General features: G+C 43.2%; 1 protein-coding gene across 15 annotated transcripts in view; it reads left to right on the top strand.

Annotated features, from left to right (window-relative positions):
- MRTFB (myocardin related transcription factor B) overlaps positions 1-14,752 on the top strand; it is a 271,179-nt gene that overhangs the window by 190,822 nt on the left and 65,605 nt on the right. For 14 of the 15 annotated variants that reach the window (XR_016350715.1, XM_075899337.2, XM_075899334.2 and 11 more), the window contains 4 exons: positions 2,279-2,334; positions 4,361-4,436; positions 12,832-12,993; positions 13,848-14,032. Coding sequence is in view for 14 of the 15 variants with exons in the window: in XM_075899337.2 (XP_075755452.2) it covers positions 2,279-2,334; positions 4,361-4,436; positions 12,832-12,993; positions 13,848-14,032 (479 nt within the window). In the remaining variant the exon portion in view is untranslated. The remainder of the gene's footprint in view (positions 1-2,278; positions 2,335-4,360; positions 4,437-12,831; positions 12,994-13,847; positions 14,033-14,752) is intronic. The other variant, XM_075899342.2, reaches the window with a different exon arrangement.

The raw sequence follows: 14,752 nt of genomic DNA, 5'->3' as shown, positions 1-14,752 counted from the left end.
CAGTCACTTAGTTTTGTGAGATCTTTTTGAAGTTCTTTACAGTCTGCTTTGGTCTTAACTATCTTGAGCAGATTAGTATCATCTGCAAACTTTGCCACCTCACTGTTTACCCCTTTCTCCAGATCATTTATAAATATGTTGAATAGGATTGGTCCTAGAACTGATCTTTGGGGAACAACACTAGTTACCCCTCTCCATTTTGAAAATTTTCCATTTGTTCCTACCCTTTGTTTCCTGTGTTTTAACCAGTTCTCAGTCCATGAAAGGATCTTCCCTCTTATCTCATGACATCTTAATTTACGTAAGAGCCTTTGGTGAGGGACCTTGTCAAAGGCTTTCTGGAAATCTAAGTTCACTATATCCACTAAACCCCGTAGTCCACATGTTTGTTGACCCCTTCAAATAACTCTAATAGATTAGTAAGACATAATTTCCCTTTACAGAAACCATGTGGACTTTTGCCCAACTAATTATGTTCTTCTATGTGTCTGACAATTTTATTATTTACTATTGTTTCAACTCATTTGCCCTCTACTGACGTTAGACTTACCGGTCTGTAATTGCCGGGATCGCCTCTAGAGCCCTTTTTAAATATTGGCGTTACATTAGCTATCTCCCAGTCATTGGGTATAGAAGCTGATTTAAAGGATAGGTTACAAACCATAGTTAATAGTTCCTCAATTTCACATTTGAGTTCTTTCAGAACTCTTGAGTGAATGCCATCTGGTCCCGGTGACTTGTTACTGTTAAGTTTATCAATTAATTCCAAAACTTCCTCTAATGACACTTCAATCTGTAACAAGTCCTCAGATTTCTCACCTACAAAGGATGGGTCAAGTTTGGGAATCTCCCTAAAATCCTCAGCCGTGAAAATTGAAGCAAATAATTCACTTTGTTTCTCCGCAATGACTTTATCGTCTTTAAGTGTTCCTTTTGTATCTCGATCATCCAGGGGCCCCACTGGTTGTTTAGCAGGCTTTCTGCTTCTCATGTACTTAACAAACATTTTATTATTACTTTTTGAGTTTTTGGCTAGCTGTACACCAAATTCCGTGGTCCTAGCTCTTACAATTTAGGAGGAGTTTTTAATCAAACAGACAAACGCTCTAAAACATATAGTAGATAATATTCCACTGTTTAAGCCTTCACTGGCAAAGTCACAATTTATTTCATGGCTTCTTGAAACTAATTTCTCTATGGAGGTTACCCAACACACCTGAGACTGCTTCACTGTAATATCCTCTTAACCTTTTCAGTACAATAGTGGATTATCAGTGATCTTCCCCTGTGTCTTATCTCTTAAGCATAACTTGGCTTTCAGCTGTAATTTTGCAGACTTTTCTAGCACTGTGGAATGGGCTCTAAGGTGGTACCTTTCTTCTTCTTCAGTCTGAGAATCAACAGACTTCATTAGGACAGTGAGGAAATGCCATTTTAAAAAAGACAAATTTGACCTGGATTTTTTCCCCTTGGCTGTTCATATTTTTCTGAAAATTGCTTCAAAATGAAATACAAAATTATGGTGCTTTTCCAAATTAACTGTTATTTACTTTGAATATTTTGTGTTTTAACAATGTTTTTAAAAACAGATTAGTCAGATAGTTATTAGTAAGACAGTTTCTTTAACTGTTTGGTGAATGTTTGGTGCAATGATCATTCCTGTATTTACTATTAGAGAAAATAAATTGTAAGTGAAGGGTAATGTAGTAGAAAAGATAGACAGCTTCAGTACTTTATTGGTACTCTAAAGTAGCCAAGGGACATCAGCATATCGCATGGGTGACATAAAATATTAGATTTTATTAAGGCATCACAGTGTGCCTTAAAAGTGTTATAATGTGCTTTGCATGAGAAATGGAGGGGGGGGTTGCCTTCATGATTTGCAGCTTTGCTTAGCTACAAATCCCAATTTAGAATCTATACCTATGTTATATAAGTACCATGTTATATCAGCTACAGTAATTCTCCATGTGAGAAAGCCTTAACCTGTACATATTTATAACAATGAGGTATAATCTTGAGGTAGATCACTTCTCTGTGCAGAGCAGGCCAGCACAAAGAATATGCAATACTTCAGTCCCACTGCTCTTCCTGCTCTGGTATGAATTTAATCTTTGGGTAAATATAAGTAAATAAAAGAGTCAGATGTTGGTCTAGTAAAATGAGTTCCTCATCTGATCTAATGTTGAGTGCAATATGGCTGTCATTAATACACTCATTAGAACTTTTCATTTGGAAAGCATTTCCTGTCAGTTTAACTCTTTCTTTCTTCTCACAGCTTTGAAAAGCCCAGCTGCATTCCATGAGCAGAGAAAGAGCTTGGAACGAGCCAGGGTAAGGGATCTAGTTTAAACTTTTTAAAAAGTATCAGGCTACTATTAATATTTGAAAAAGAAAACTAGTTTACTTACGAAAAACCAGAAATAATGTTGAGGTAGTTAGTTCTCAGACTGTCTGGGGAATATTATTAAAATTGTAAATAGTTTATGTCAATATTCTGGAAGAATCCCCAAAATTAAAATGTAATATTTTTAGTAAATATTAGTAAAGTAATCTTTAGTGATTAGTGGAAGTGTTTGTAATTCTTCACAGAAACCAGACAGGGGCTAAATGTGATGATACTCTATTTCTCAGCCCCTATTCTAAGTACAGCAGAGAGAGAGGACAGATTTTGTGCAAGGAAACTGAGGCCTTGTCTGTGCTGAAGTTTTTAATTACCAGTGCAGCTGTATCCATGTCGATACTCTGATGGCAAAAACTTCATTGTGAATGGCCTTAATGTGGGTAAAGAGCAGTTTCTCCATCATATTATTCATTGTGACATTTTGTGTTCTAAGACTATAATAACAATTGTAGCATCTGCCTTCTTTTTCTGTAGATTGCTCCAGCTTCATATCATTGTAAAAGTATTGTAAAATTTATTGGCCATTCCCCTGCACCAATTCTTGCTAATTTTCTCTTCCCATTGTTGTCATGGAGACACTAAAGGACAGAGCCCAGTGATACACGAATTGCTACATACTACACAAAATCAGGCAACTCTTCTCCATTTAGGTTTTTCCATAGAAGTGGAATGCAGAGTAGATCCATTTTCAGTCTGCCTGACTTCAGAATCAAGAATATGATCTGGATCATATTCCTAATCATCTTAAATTATATAGAAATTGATCAAGCTATTGATAGGGCTTCTGCCATGTACCATACTGGCTCAGCCTACCTTCTGGTACTTTTATATGGAAGATAATGGACAAATGGACATCTCCTAAAAATGTCCTTTATAAGAGATATTATAAAAGATGGGACAGCTGACAATTAAAAATATATAATTTAAAAACTTTAATAAAAATCTGGATATTAAGACAAGGCTAGTTATGCCTGAATTACTCCGCGTAATCCAACAAGAGTCAGTTATCATGCCCTAACTTCATAAAATTGGCAAACTTTACACTGTGAAATCTTTCATCTAGATCTTAAAGTTATTCCAGAGAGATGTGTTCCTTTTAAGAAAATTAATAAGGATGTTACTTTGCACAGTAGATTTTAATAGCAAATGTCCGAACTGTGCTAATATGGCATAGGCCTGCCTTATGGAACAGTGTGTCTCTTCATTGCTCATGGATTGCTTAGGACAGGGATTGTGACTCAGATAATTCAGCTGTCTCTCCCCCCTGTACGGGATGTGCTGTTGTGCATAGAAAGGGCTCTCCACATACCAACATGGGGCGAAAAGCAATTTGCTCATTAGTGATGGCTACTGCTTTGAAGAAAGGATATCACTAACTTTTAAGTAAAGAAAAAAATGAGTTTTAAAGGCACATCAAAGGCCATTTCTGTGTTGCTTACTCTAGTCATTTATGGCTGCATCAGAGTGCTGAGTTCCCTTAAATCCAGTTCAAGCACACCAATCAGATTTAGATTTCAGTCTCCTTGCTTTGTGTTTTGGGTCATAGAAGCAAGTGGAGTTAGGCAGAGAGTCTCTGGAAGGTGGGTCATTTGATGGGATCCTTGTTATTTGTAAACTATTCATAGGAGGGAGACTAAGTTTTATCCTATGCACAGTAAATTGCCAATTATTCTTATTGTGCAATATAAGTACTTTTAATCATCACAAACATAAAATCACAACCTAAGCATTAATACAAAGATTTGTCAAAAATGCTAAAGTTTTAATGGCTTTGTTCTTAGGGAAGAATTTTCAATGCAAAAAATAAATCTCTCCAACAATGGAAAATAGTGATGCTCAGCTATAGTAATGTAACCCAAGCAATATATTCATAAGGCCAATTCTCATAAAAGTGTGTATTCATGAACAAATTGTTGTATTCTGTAGTTATGAGCACTGGTATGATTTGTTTTTTAGACTGAAAATTTTCTGAAGCACAAGATTCGCAGCAGACCAGATCGATCAGAATTGGTCAGAATGCATATTCTGGAAGGTAAGAAGCCTTATGTCCTGTTTTTCAGGAGAGTGGTTCATTTTAGTTTTGGGCTGTTCTTATTAAGGTGCAGGACTCTTTTGCATGCCAATCTATTGTGCAGGTAATTGACTTTCAGGAACTCTGTGATGACGAGTGGAGAGGACTCTTTATCCTTAGACCAAAGGATAGCAGAGAAGATATTCCTGGCCATTACTGTCTTCTCAGCTGTGAGGAAGATGATTCTATAGCTACAGTTTCCCCTAAATAAAAATTGTGTTGTATCATTTAATATTAATTGCTGTATTATCAATCTACCTGAAGGGGGGGGCAGTGTTCCAAATAGAATGGGGAGAGGCTGTTCTCAGTAATGACAGAGTGAGGAGCAATTGTCTCAAGTTGCAGTGGGAGAGTTTAGGTTGGATATTAGGAAAAAACTATTTCTCTAGAAGGGTGGTGAAGCACTAGAATGGGTTAACTAGGAAGGTGGTGGAATCTCTATCCCCAGTGGTTTTCAAGTCCCATCTTGACAAAACCCTAGCTGGGATGATTTAGTTGGTCCAGCTGATTGGTCTTGCTTTTAGGGGTTGGAGTCGATGACCCTCCCGAGGTCTCTTCCAACCCTGTGATTCTGTGATTCTATCTCCTAAGCCAGTAGTGCGCAACCCATGGGTCGCAACCCCCTTGGGGGTCGCAGCTGTCTTCTGGGGGGGGAGGGGTCACAGCACTATGATTTGGGCCGGCCGGTATTTTCTTTTCCCAGCTTGGCACCCAATGTACACACGACAGGAGTGGGAGGAGCGGCAGGCGAGCGGAGCGGCATTTAAAGGGGCCACACTTTTTTTTTTCTCAGCCACAATTTTCCCAGGGGTCACAAGTGCAAAAAGGTTGTGCACAACTGTCCTAAGGGATGTATATACATTATACATTGTTGCAGTCTCTCCAGGAAACGGTCTTACAATTTTAAGTGATGGTTTGCTCAGTAGATTAACCTTAATAAGCTCAGTTTTCCATGTTATATTGCCCGGCTGTTCAGGTGAATTTAATACTCAGAAATAATAAAATCAGTTTTTGAATTGGACTGCATTAGTGTGTTTTATTATTGAAATCCCATTGTATGTACAAAAACAGTATTAAAACCAAAGCCAGTTTTATATTTGGTGAAATAGTATGCTGGTTTTAGTTTTCAAAACATGAACTTGGATTCTACGCTCAGATCAAGATGCTTTATATTGACAGGCCATCTGCATTTTATCATTAAAATTAGCATGCAACAAAAATCTAAGAACCTTCAAAATTACATTTTAAAATTAAGCCTTTTATAGTTAAGAGTTTGTCAGGAGAGGTTCCAAATAATTTACTTTGAAGTTCCACAGTTGAAAAACAACAGCTTAATGCATTTCATTCATATTTGTTCTGGGAAAATGTCATCAACTCAAACATAATCTGGAGAAGTGCAGATGAAATTGATAAACTGGCTATGTCTGGAGACTTCTTCTGGGGGTAGGGCTGAGGAAGAGTTATGTGTAAGCACCCTCTCTACAGACACACGCCTTTGTACCTCTTGTTGAGATGCTGGAATGTCCAAGGCACCAGGGACACCATTCCCTGGAACATTCTGTCTGTCCACTGACATAGGTGTGTCATCACAAGCCCGTTCATCTCCCAGAAGATCTGGAGATGTAGATGGGACAAGCTCATCATCTGAGGTTGGTCTGGTTGTGTACGGTGGGTTGTCTTCCACAGGCCTAAATGCTTCAGCCATAGGATTCAGAGCCAAAGAAGTAGCGCTCTCCCCGTGTCTCTCTGATGGAGTTCGGAATCTGGTCTTCATCCTAGTATACTGCATGGAATCATCTTCCTCTTCAGATTCACTCTCAAAGGTGCTGGGTAAAGGCAGATTAGCTTCACAGGGCCTACCACGCATGTTGGATGGTGGATTTGGCCAGTCACCCCCTTTTCGCTAAGGTCCCATGTCATGGTCCACTTCGTAAGGGGCGCCTACCAATTCTCCCACAGGTAGCAGAAAATTCTGATGCACTGTCTTTACTTGCCCTGACCCAGTTTCTGGTTTAATCCTATAGACCAGTAGATCTCTAAGTTTTTCCACCACCAGGTAAGCCATCTGTCAGCAATCTTGTGCTTGCCAGCAACACCCAAATTTCGTAGCAGAATTCTGTCCCTGGGTTGGAGCTCCTTCAGGCACACTCCTGCATCATATCGGTGTTTATTACGGTCTTGCATTTTTCCGGGCAGCCACTGTAGCCAAGCGATAGGCATTCTGCGGCTTTTTTCTTAGGATCTAGACTACATACCTCTAGCGACAGAGGCATGTAGATTAGACTACCCGGCATAGGAAAATGAAGCGGCGATTTAAATAATCGCCGCTTCATTTAAATTTACATGGCTGCCGTGCTAAGCCGATCAGCTGTTTGTCGGCTCAGCGCGATAGTCTGGACGCTCCACAGTCGACATCAAAGGCATTTGTTGACCTCCCAGATATGCCTCATCCCAGGAGGCCAGAGGCATGTAGTCTAGACGTACCCTTAGTCGGGAGGCATACTACAAGTGTGTCTCATAGCTCTCGTTATCCCCTGATATTCCAAAGCATATGTCTATAAGTAGTATTGGCTCTCGTCCAAACATCATGAAGTATGGACTGACCCCTATAGCATCACTCCTTGTAGCATTGTAGACATGCACCAAAAATGCAACATGCTGGCTCCAGGATGCCTTCTGGTCTGGGCGTAACATCCCCAGCATATTTAATAGAGTCCGATTGAATCACTCGGGCTAAGGATCACCTTTGGTAGGTAAGGTGTTGTTCTGGACTTGTTTAGCAATCAGTACAGTGACCTTGTCCTGGGCTGCTGCTGGTAAAGTTATAACTCCACTGTGGACCAGGACCCCTTCATGGAGCTCTCCTTCAGCCAGTTGTTCTACCACGGCAAATGCTCTTTTATTGCCCTTCAGCCAGGTAGTCATGACAAGCACTTCCTGCGCAATGCTTGCGGGCACTACTAAGGGGGTCATGCCCACATACCTCAGTGTACCCATCAGTACCTCAGACATTTCCTTTTGAGCATCCTCAATTTTCCTATAGGCTTCAGCACAAAGGGTATAGATCATCAGAGTGTCCAAATACTGGTCCCCATCCCGTTGTCTGCAGTACTCTGTGAGCACCTTGAAGAGACTGGAGTTGGTCCCTATCAGCACACACATCAGAGACCCCTTTAGGGTCGGGGCATATCAAGGCAGCTGAGTCTACGTCTTCTTTTACTCCTGCCACCTCCTCAGGGAATTCCAGGTGCACTATGACATACCTTTCATAGGGGTATTCATTCATGCTGAGACCTCACAGGCCAAGGCCAGTCAATGGCTGGGTAGGCAGGTACCTGAGCATCTGTTGATAGAATGACTGGAATATAATAGTCGCCTGTGATCCAGTGTCAAGCACTGTTTTGCACTCCGCCCCTTCAATCCTCACTGTGACCTCCGTTCGAGGCCCTATCAGTCCTGAGGGGATCCCAGCTGAGCAGTCTTTTCTGGGGGATCCTTCAAATCATGTGGGCCTGGGTGGCCTCTATCCCCAGACCCTCTCACAATTGATTCTCAGCTTTCCATAAACTAGCATTGTAGACATGCTAGCATTGTAGACATGCACCTCATTTTGGCAATTGGCGGCACTGTGCCCATCTTGACCACATGGTAGCAGAAGAACGGTCCTCTCCTCCTTTGCCTGAGTGGGATGGGGGCTCCAGGTGCTGACTTCTCCATCACCACAGCCTGAGGCTCCTTCTCCCTGTAAATCCTTGCTTGGTCAATGACTCTTTGAAACTCAGCCATCTGTTCTGTCAGGACCTGAACTTGTTGGGCAAGGTCTTCTCTGGCATTCGCCATCAGCACGCCGGCTGTTTCTCGGGGTGCGGTGCTGGCTGGCTCAGGTGTCTGGGCCTCCCAAAGCTCACTGGCAGTCTGCCTTTCCTCTTCCTCTCTGACCTCTTTTATCAGCTGGGAGTAACTTGGGTGGTGTTCCTGTCATTCTCTTAGCCAGAGGTAAAGTAGAATTGGGCTGTAATACTGAGTTCCTCTTACAATTTGAGCCAGTCTGGTCTGGTTCATTTGCTCAGCAGTCACTGCTCCCCTAATGACAGCTCTCTGTAGCAGCCTCTCCAACCTCTGTATGTAGGTCAAGACCTTCTCTCGCCGGCGCTGCTTAGCATTGCGAAAGTTACAGTAACTGTCTTCAGGGCCCTCTATGCTCCAAAGGTGTGAGTGAGGGCCTCTAGGCAGTCCTTTACACTGACCTCAGGCTTAGCCAGCTTCAAGGTGCAAGTCACATCTAAGGCTGGGTCCCTGAGACTCTCTACTAAACATCTTTGCCTTTCTCTGTCTGGTACAGCCCACTGCTCTAGCATTTCAGTGGTGTGCTGTAGCCAGGTGTCGAACTCCTCTTCCCCAGGAAATAACCTTAACTTGCAGTAGGACCTGGCCCTAGCATAGGGCAGCACACATTTTCCCAATATCTGCCCCAGGGCTTCTGCCCAGTCATTGGCTGAGGCTGCTGCCCCTGAGCTAGAGACTTCTGAGCCAGGGCCCAACAAACCTGACAAATTAGCCATGATACAAACAGTAATTTCCTCAAACACACAACACAATTATTTCCCACTTAGCAAATCACTCAACGTGTGCTTGCGAGGGGTACTGACCCAGTGATCCTGGATGAGCCCCCAAAATGTAACCCTTCTGTCAGGTAGTGCCAGCAGCAGCCAGGGCTGGGTTCAATATCTAGGGGTCCCTTTTCATCCATCTCACACAGAACCGACTCGAGCCCCCACCCAGTAGCCTGGGAAATTCACACACCCCTGGGCGCCTCTGAGAAGCAATGCTTCCCCACTCGCAAGCACAGACTCTGAGTGTAGAAAAGAAACTTCTAATGAAAGGGGGAGAGAAGTTACATGGCATTCGCTCAGAAAAATACCACAAACATAGTTCCGAACCCCTCACAAGTAACCGTCCGAGCTCAAATGGATTGAGCAATGTCCTTTGCCCCACAGGCTCACTAGTCCAACAATGTAAAGGTTCTGTTCATTTACCCAAACTTTCTCCGTACCCCACGTCAAACACCCCACTTACAGCCCTATCCAGTCAGTGCAGACTCTGACACAACATCCTGATAACTCCATTCATTGAGCCTGAGGCCATGCCACCTTTGTGCTGCTCCTGTGGTCTGCTGGCACCGCCTGCCGCCACTCCTGCCAGCCACCCACCGATCTTTCCTGCCAGACGCTCCGCTGGCCGCCAGCTGCCACTCCTAACAGCCACCCGCCGTTCCCGCCAGCCACTCCTGGCAAGCATGAAGCAGGCTGTCTCAAGCCCTTCCCCTCCCTCCCACCACCAAACTCAGTTCACTCAACTCTGGAAGGGGGAGACTTGTTCATCTGAGACCTCTTACAATGATGGTGTCTCTACTGCAAGCACTCGTGTCATATTTTACAGTTCCCACATTTCGGGGTAGCATGATTTGTGACCCCCACAACAACCCAAATTAGTTACACTACATCACATTCCATTCTAACAACGGATCCTCCATCAGCCCTGGCTGAATTGGGTTTACATAACCACACCTTGGATTCCTTCTCCATCCTAGCATGAGCTGTATGTACATATCAACAGTTAACAGAGCTAACCAATTTGGTCTGGTAGCACTTTATAGACTAACAAAACATGTAGCTGATATCATAAGTTTTCGTGGGCACAGCCCACATCATCTGAAGAAATGGGCTGTGCCCACGAAAGCTCATGTTACCATCTACATGTTTTGTTGGTCTATAAAGTGCTACCAGACCATTTTTTTTTCTGTAACAGACTAACCCGGCTACCCCCCTGAAGCTCCTAACCAATTTGAGTGAGCATACCCACCCCCAGAGCACCTCTTTCCTTTAGCTGGCTGATAGCAAGCAGTAGTTCAGCCCCTGCTTACAGTCAAATGCAAAGTTGTATTATCTTCTTATTGGTCCTAGCGAAAGAAATAAATTGTAAGTTGTTTTAATTACAGGCAGTCCCCGACTTATGCGGATCCGAGTTACGTCAGATCCGCACTTACGAACGGGGCTTTCTCGTCCCGGAGCTCACAGGCAGCGGTCAGCCACCTCGAACTCCGGGGCGAGAAAAGCTGCTCCCGGTGCCCCTGGTCTGCTGGGGACCGTCTCCAGCAGACCAGGGGCATCGGGAGCAAAGCCGCAGAAGTGGGGGAACACGCCGCTGCTGCGGCTTTGCTCGCGGTGTCCCTGGTCTGCTGGAGACTGTCCCCAGCAGACATGGGGCACCGGGAGCAAACCCGCAGCCGTGGCGGGGTCCCGCGCTTCTGAGGCTTTGCTCTGGCAAAGCCTCAGAAGCGCGGGACCCCGCCACGGCTGCGGATTTGCTCCCGGTGCCCCTGGTCTGCTGGGGACCGTCTTCAGCAGACAAGGGGCACCGGGAGCAAAGCGGGTCCCGCGCCAGAGCAAAGCCTCAGAGGCGAGGCACCCCGCCGCTGCGGCTTTGCTCCCCGTGTCCCTGGTTTGCTGGGGGGGGGGGGGGCGCAGCTAGTGTGCCCCCCCCCCAGCAGACCAGGCTTTTGTTGTGGACCCTAGGGCAGAGCAGCTGGGGCGCTGCCGGTTGGTCCCGCAGCGCCGCTCTGGGCACTACTGGACCAACCCGGCAGCACCCCAGCTGCTCTGCCCCAGGCGTCCTGATTCAGCCGCTGCTGGTCAGTTTCAGCAGCGGCTGAATCAGGACGCCTGGGGCAGAGCAGCTGGGGTGCTGGTGGGTTGGTCCAGTAGCGCCAAGGAGCGGCGCTACTGGAGCAACCCAGCAGTACCCCAGCTGCTCTGCCCCAGGCGTCCCCAAGTCAGCCGTTGCTGAAACTGACCAGCGCTGACTACAGGAAGCCCGAGGCACAGTTGCTCTGCCCCGGGCTTCCTGGAATCAGCGGCTGATCAGTTTCAGCAGCAGCTGACTTGGGGTTCTTAAGTTGAATCTGTATGTAAGTCAGAACTGGCGGTCAGTTTCAGCAGCAGTGTCTGAATCTGGACGCCAGTTCCGACTTACATACAGATTCAACTTAAGAACAAACCTACAGTCCCTATCTTGTACGTAACCCGGGGACTGCCTGTATTTCAATAACAGAAAAAAGGACTTTGTTGTAATCAAACATTCAAAATCTGATATTACCTCTCTAATAGGTCACTATTGATAAAGCTGCTTGTACTAATAAACAGCATTTTGGAATCCTGCCAGTCTGTTGTAGTTTACAGCAAATATTACAAACTTTTTTTATGTTGTGTAGCTTCTGTAGCTACAAATTGCACCCTAAATTGACGATGGGTCAGGGTTCTTGATTGCCTACGACAATGAGGTCATAATTTGGGATCCCAACGCAGTATCATAATTTAATAATAAAATTAATTATTATTATTATTAAGTACAACTTTTGTTTACTTGCTGTACATTTTTTAATTTAAATTTTGAATTTAATCTTTTTATGCTGAGTAAATTTATCATAAAAAAACAAAACAGAAAGCCTCCTAAAACCAGAAAGTCTTTCTCAGTTGGCCTTTTTTCAAATGTTTACCTTTTATTAAAAATGTTCCAAACAGACATTGGTGCGATGTCTGAAGAAGTCTTTAAAACTGTTTTATTTAAATAGTTGTGGGTGTATATTATAATCAAGAAAAATAAGATCCATTTAAAGTGTTTCTTTTCTAATATTAATTCTGAGGCTAGGTTAGGACAGCAGTGTGCTACCTGAATGGTGGTTGGCCACATGAGTTTCTCTCCTTCACATAGGTAGGCCACAGCAGCCCGCAGGGGTTCTACTTGCTCCCCCCCCCCCATATGCGCCCTCTCCCATATGCGCCTCTTGTGCACCAGAGCCCTACACTTACCTCCTCCCCCTCTCTCCCAGCACTTTTGGAGCACACAAATCACCTGATTCATGCTTTGGTTCCACTTTTCCCCTTCTCTCCCAAACCGCAAACAGCTGATTTGTGTTATTCCAGATCTGAAAGGGAGAGGGAGGAGTGGGGATGGATTCGCAGCTCCTCCAAAAGTGCTGTGCGGGGAGGGAAGGGGGAGTAGGAAGTGTGGGGCTCTGGTGTTCTGGTGCATGAGAGGCACATGCGGGAGTGGGGCACTGAGGGAGTCTGCGGGCCGCAGGTAGAGCCCCAGCTACAGGTTGCCCACCACTGGGTTAGGACTACATAGATATTTTTATAACAAAATGACTCTCCAGAAAAGGGCTAAAATGATTTACCAGAGTGCTACAGTTTTTGACATGCGTGAAGGTATGGCCATGAAGAATAAATGCTATTTTGGTGGTCTTAAAATGAGACAAAATAGTTTATAGAATTATTAAAAGTTTTATCTCTTTTAGAGACATTTGCAGAACCCTCATTGCAGGCAACACAGATGAAACTGAAGAGAGCTCGTCTGGCAGATGATCTGAATGAGAAGATTGCTCAGAGGCCTGGCCCTATGGAACTGGTGGAAAAGAACATCCTTCCTGTAGACTCCAGTGTTAAAGAAGCAATTATAGGCGAGTAGAAGAGCTACAATGTGGATCTGCTATCAGTAAAGCAATATGAAAAATTAATAATTTGAATCTTAACTGTGAAGTAAAGGTCAATTTTAAAAATTATTTAATTAGCTATGTATTATAGTGCTTACAGCCTACTAGCACTAAGTTGAGCAAAGTAATACTGTATTTATTCAAACTCCAGTTTTAACTGGATTGGAGTATAAAGCTTATGTTTATACTCTGTTTTACACAAGAGAATCTTTTAATTATTAAAAATGATTACAAATTAATTGAAGCTACATAAATTACTCTTATTTAATCCTCCCATCTTAACGGACCATCCCACTGTAGCCTCAGATATACTGAACGTAACTGTTTTCATTCTTTCTGAGAAGACCATCCACACTGAGCCTACGTCTACACTGCAGCGCTATTTCAGGATACCGGAGGTATCCTAAAATAGCTATTCTGTATCTTATTTCAAAAATGTCCCTGTAAACCTCATTCCATAAGGAGTAAGGGATGTTTTGGAATAGTGATTTATTTCAAATTAAATGCAGTGTAGACAGTGCCAAATTTTTAAATAAGCTATTTCAAAATTGACTGAAAATAAGCAACGCAATTGGCGTAGCTCAAATTGTGTAGCTTATTTCGAGCTATTGGTGCAGTGTAGATGCATTCTAAGTAACCAGTTTTTGGACCACTGAATATCATTTAAGATGACTTTGATTGTATTAAAAATAATATTTACGTACAAAAATATTGAGCTATAACAATAGTATGCTTGTTGAGTTCCAACATTTCTTGACCTCTCTAGCTAGTTAAATATTGACTTTTGAAAGTAAAGAGTTTATTTTTTGTGAACATCCTAGCAGTTGGACAAGAGAGTTATCCCCAAGCTTTGGATGATTACTCATTTGATGAAGACAGTAGTGATGCTTTATCTCCAGATCAGCCTGCTAGTCAGGAATCCCAGGGTTCAGCAGCATCTCCTGGTGAGCCAAAAACAAGTGACTCGCCATCGTCGGTAACACCAAACACTACTTCTATTACACAGGTACAGTTTATAAATGTCAGAAACAAATCACCAACCTATATATTGTAGTAGTATATTTCAGTAAAGAGAGCACTTTTAAAAAAGCACATTTACCATGACATATTTAACTTTCAGTGAATATTTGTGGTATTTCACTTAAATGGTGCTCATTCTAGATACTATTGATCAATGTTTGAGTAAATATTTGATCAGAGAGGTACTGAAGGCCCAGAGAGGTACTGAAGGCCCCAAACATAGCCAAAAGATACTACATTAGAAGGAGGGAACAAATAAAGAGGATTAGTTGTGTTCTCAGCTTTCTTTTATTTCCCTTATTTTTTCATTTATATTTATTGTACCTTTCCTGCTGGCAACCATCTCTGTCCCTCTTTCTAAGCGATATATTACTCCAGAAATACTTCCTCCTCTTAACCACCAGTTTTCAATTATCACACTGCCAAGCAACCCAATACCTTCAGGTAACCAAACTAAAGTAGGCTGATTTAAGCTTTTAAAAACTCTCAGTACTGTTTGTGTAGGCTGCTTTTCATGTTGATAAAATAACAGGCTTCAACTTAAGCGATGTGTCAAAAACAATTCTTTTTAAATGATTGTGCTGGTTAAAATCCGATTTACTCAGAAATGAACTAGTGGGACTTCTTGGTTCCTGCCTGTATGAACATAGTAGAGGAACAGATGGAGTGAACAAGACCTCCCAGGCCTCCCACCATTATATAAGGT

The sequence above is a fragment of the Pelodiscus sinensis genome, chromosome 15, assembly GCF_052426305.1.
Source record: "Pelodiscus sinensis isolate ZL-2025 chromosome 15, ASM5242630v1, whole genome shotgun sequence".
NCBI lineage: Eukaryota > Metazoa > Chordata > Testudines > Trionychidae > Pelodiscus > Pelodiscus sinensis.
This window is presented reverse-complemented; position numbering and strand designations above follow the sequence as displayed.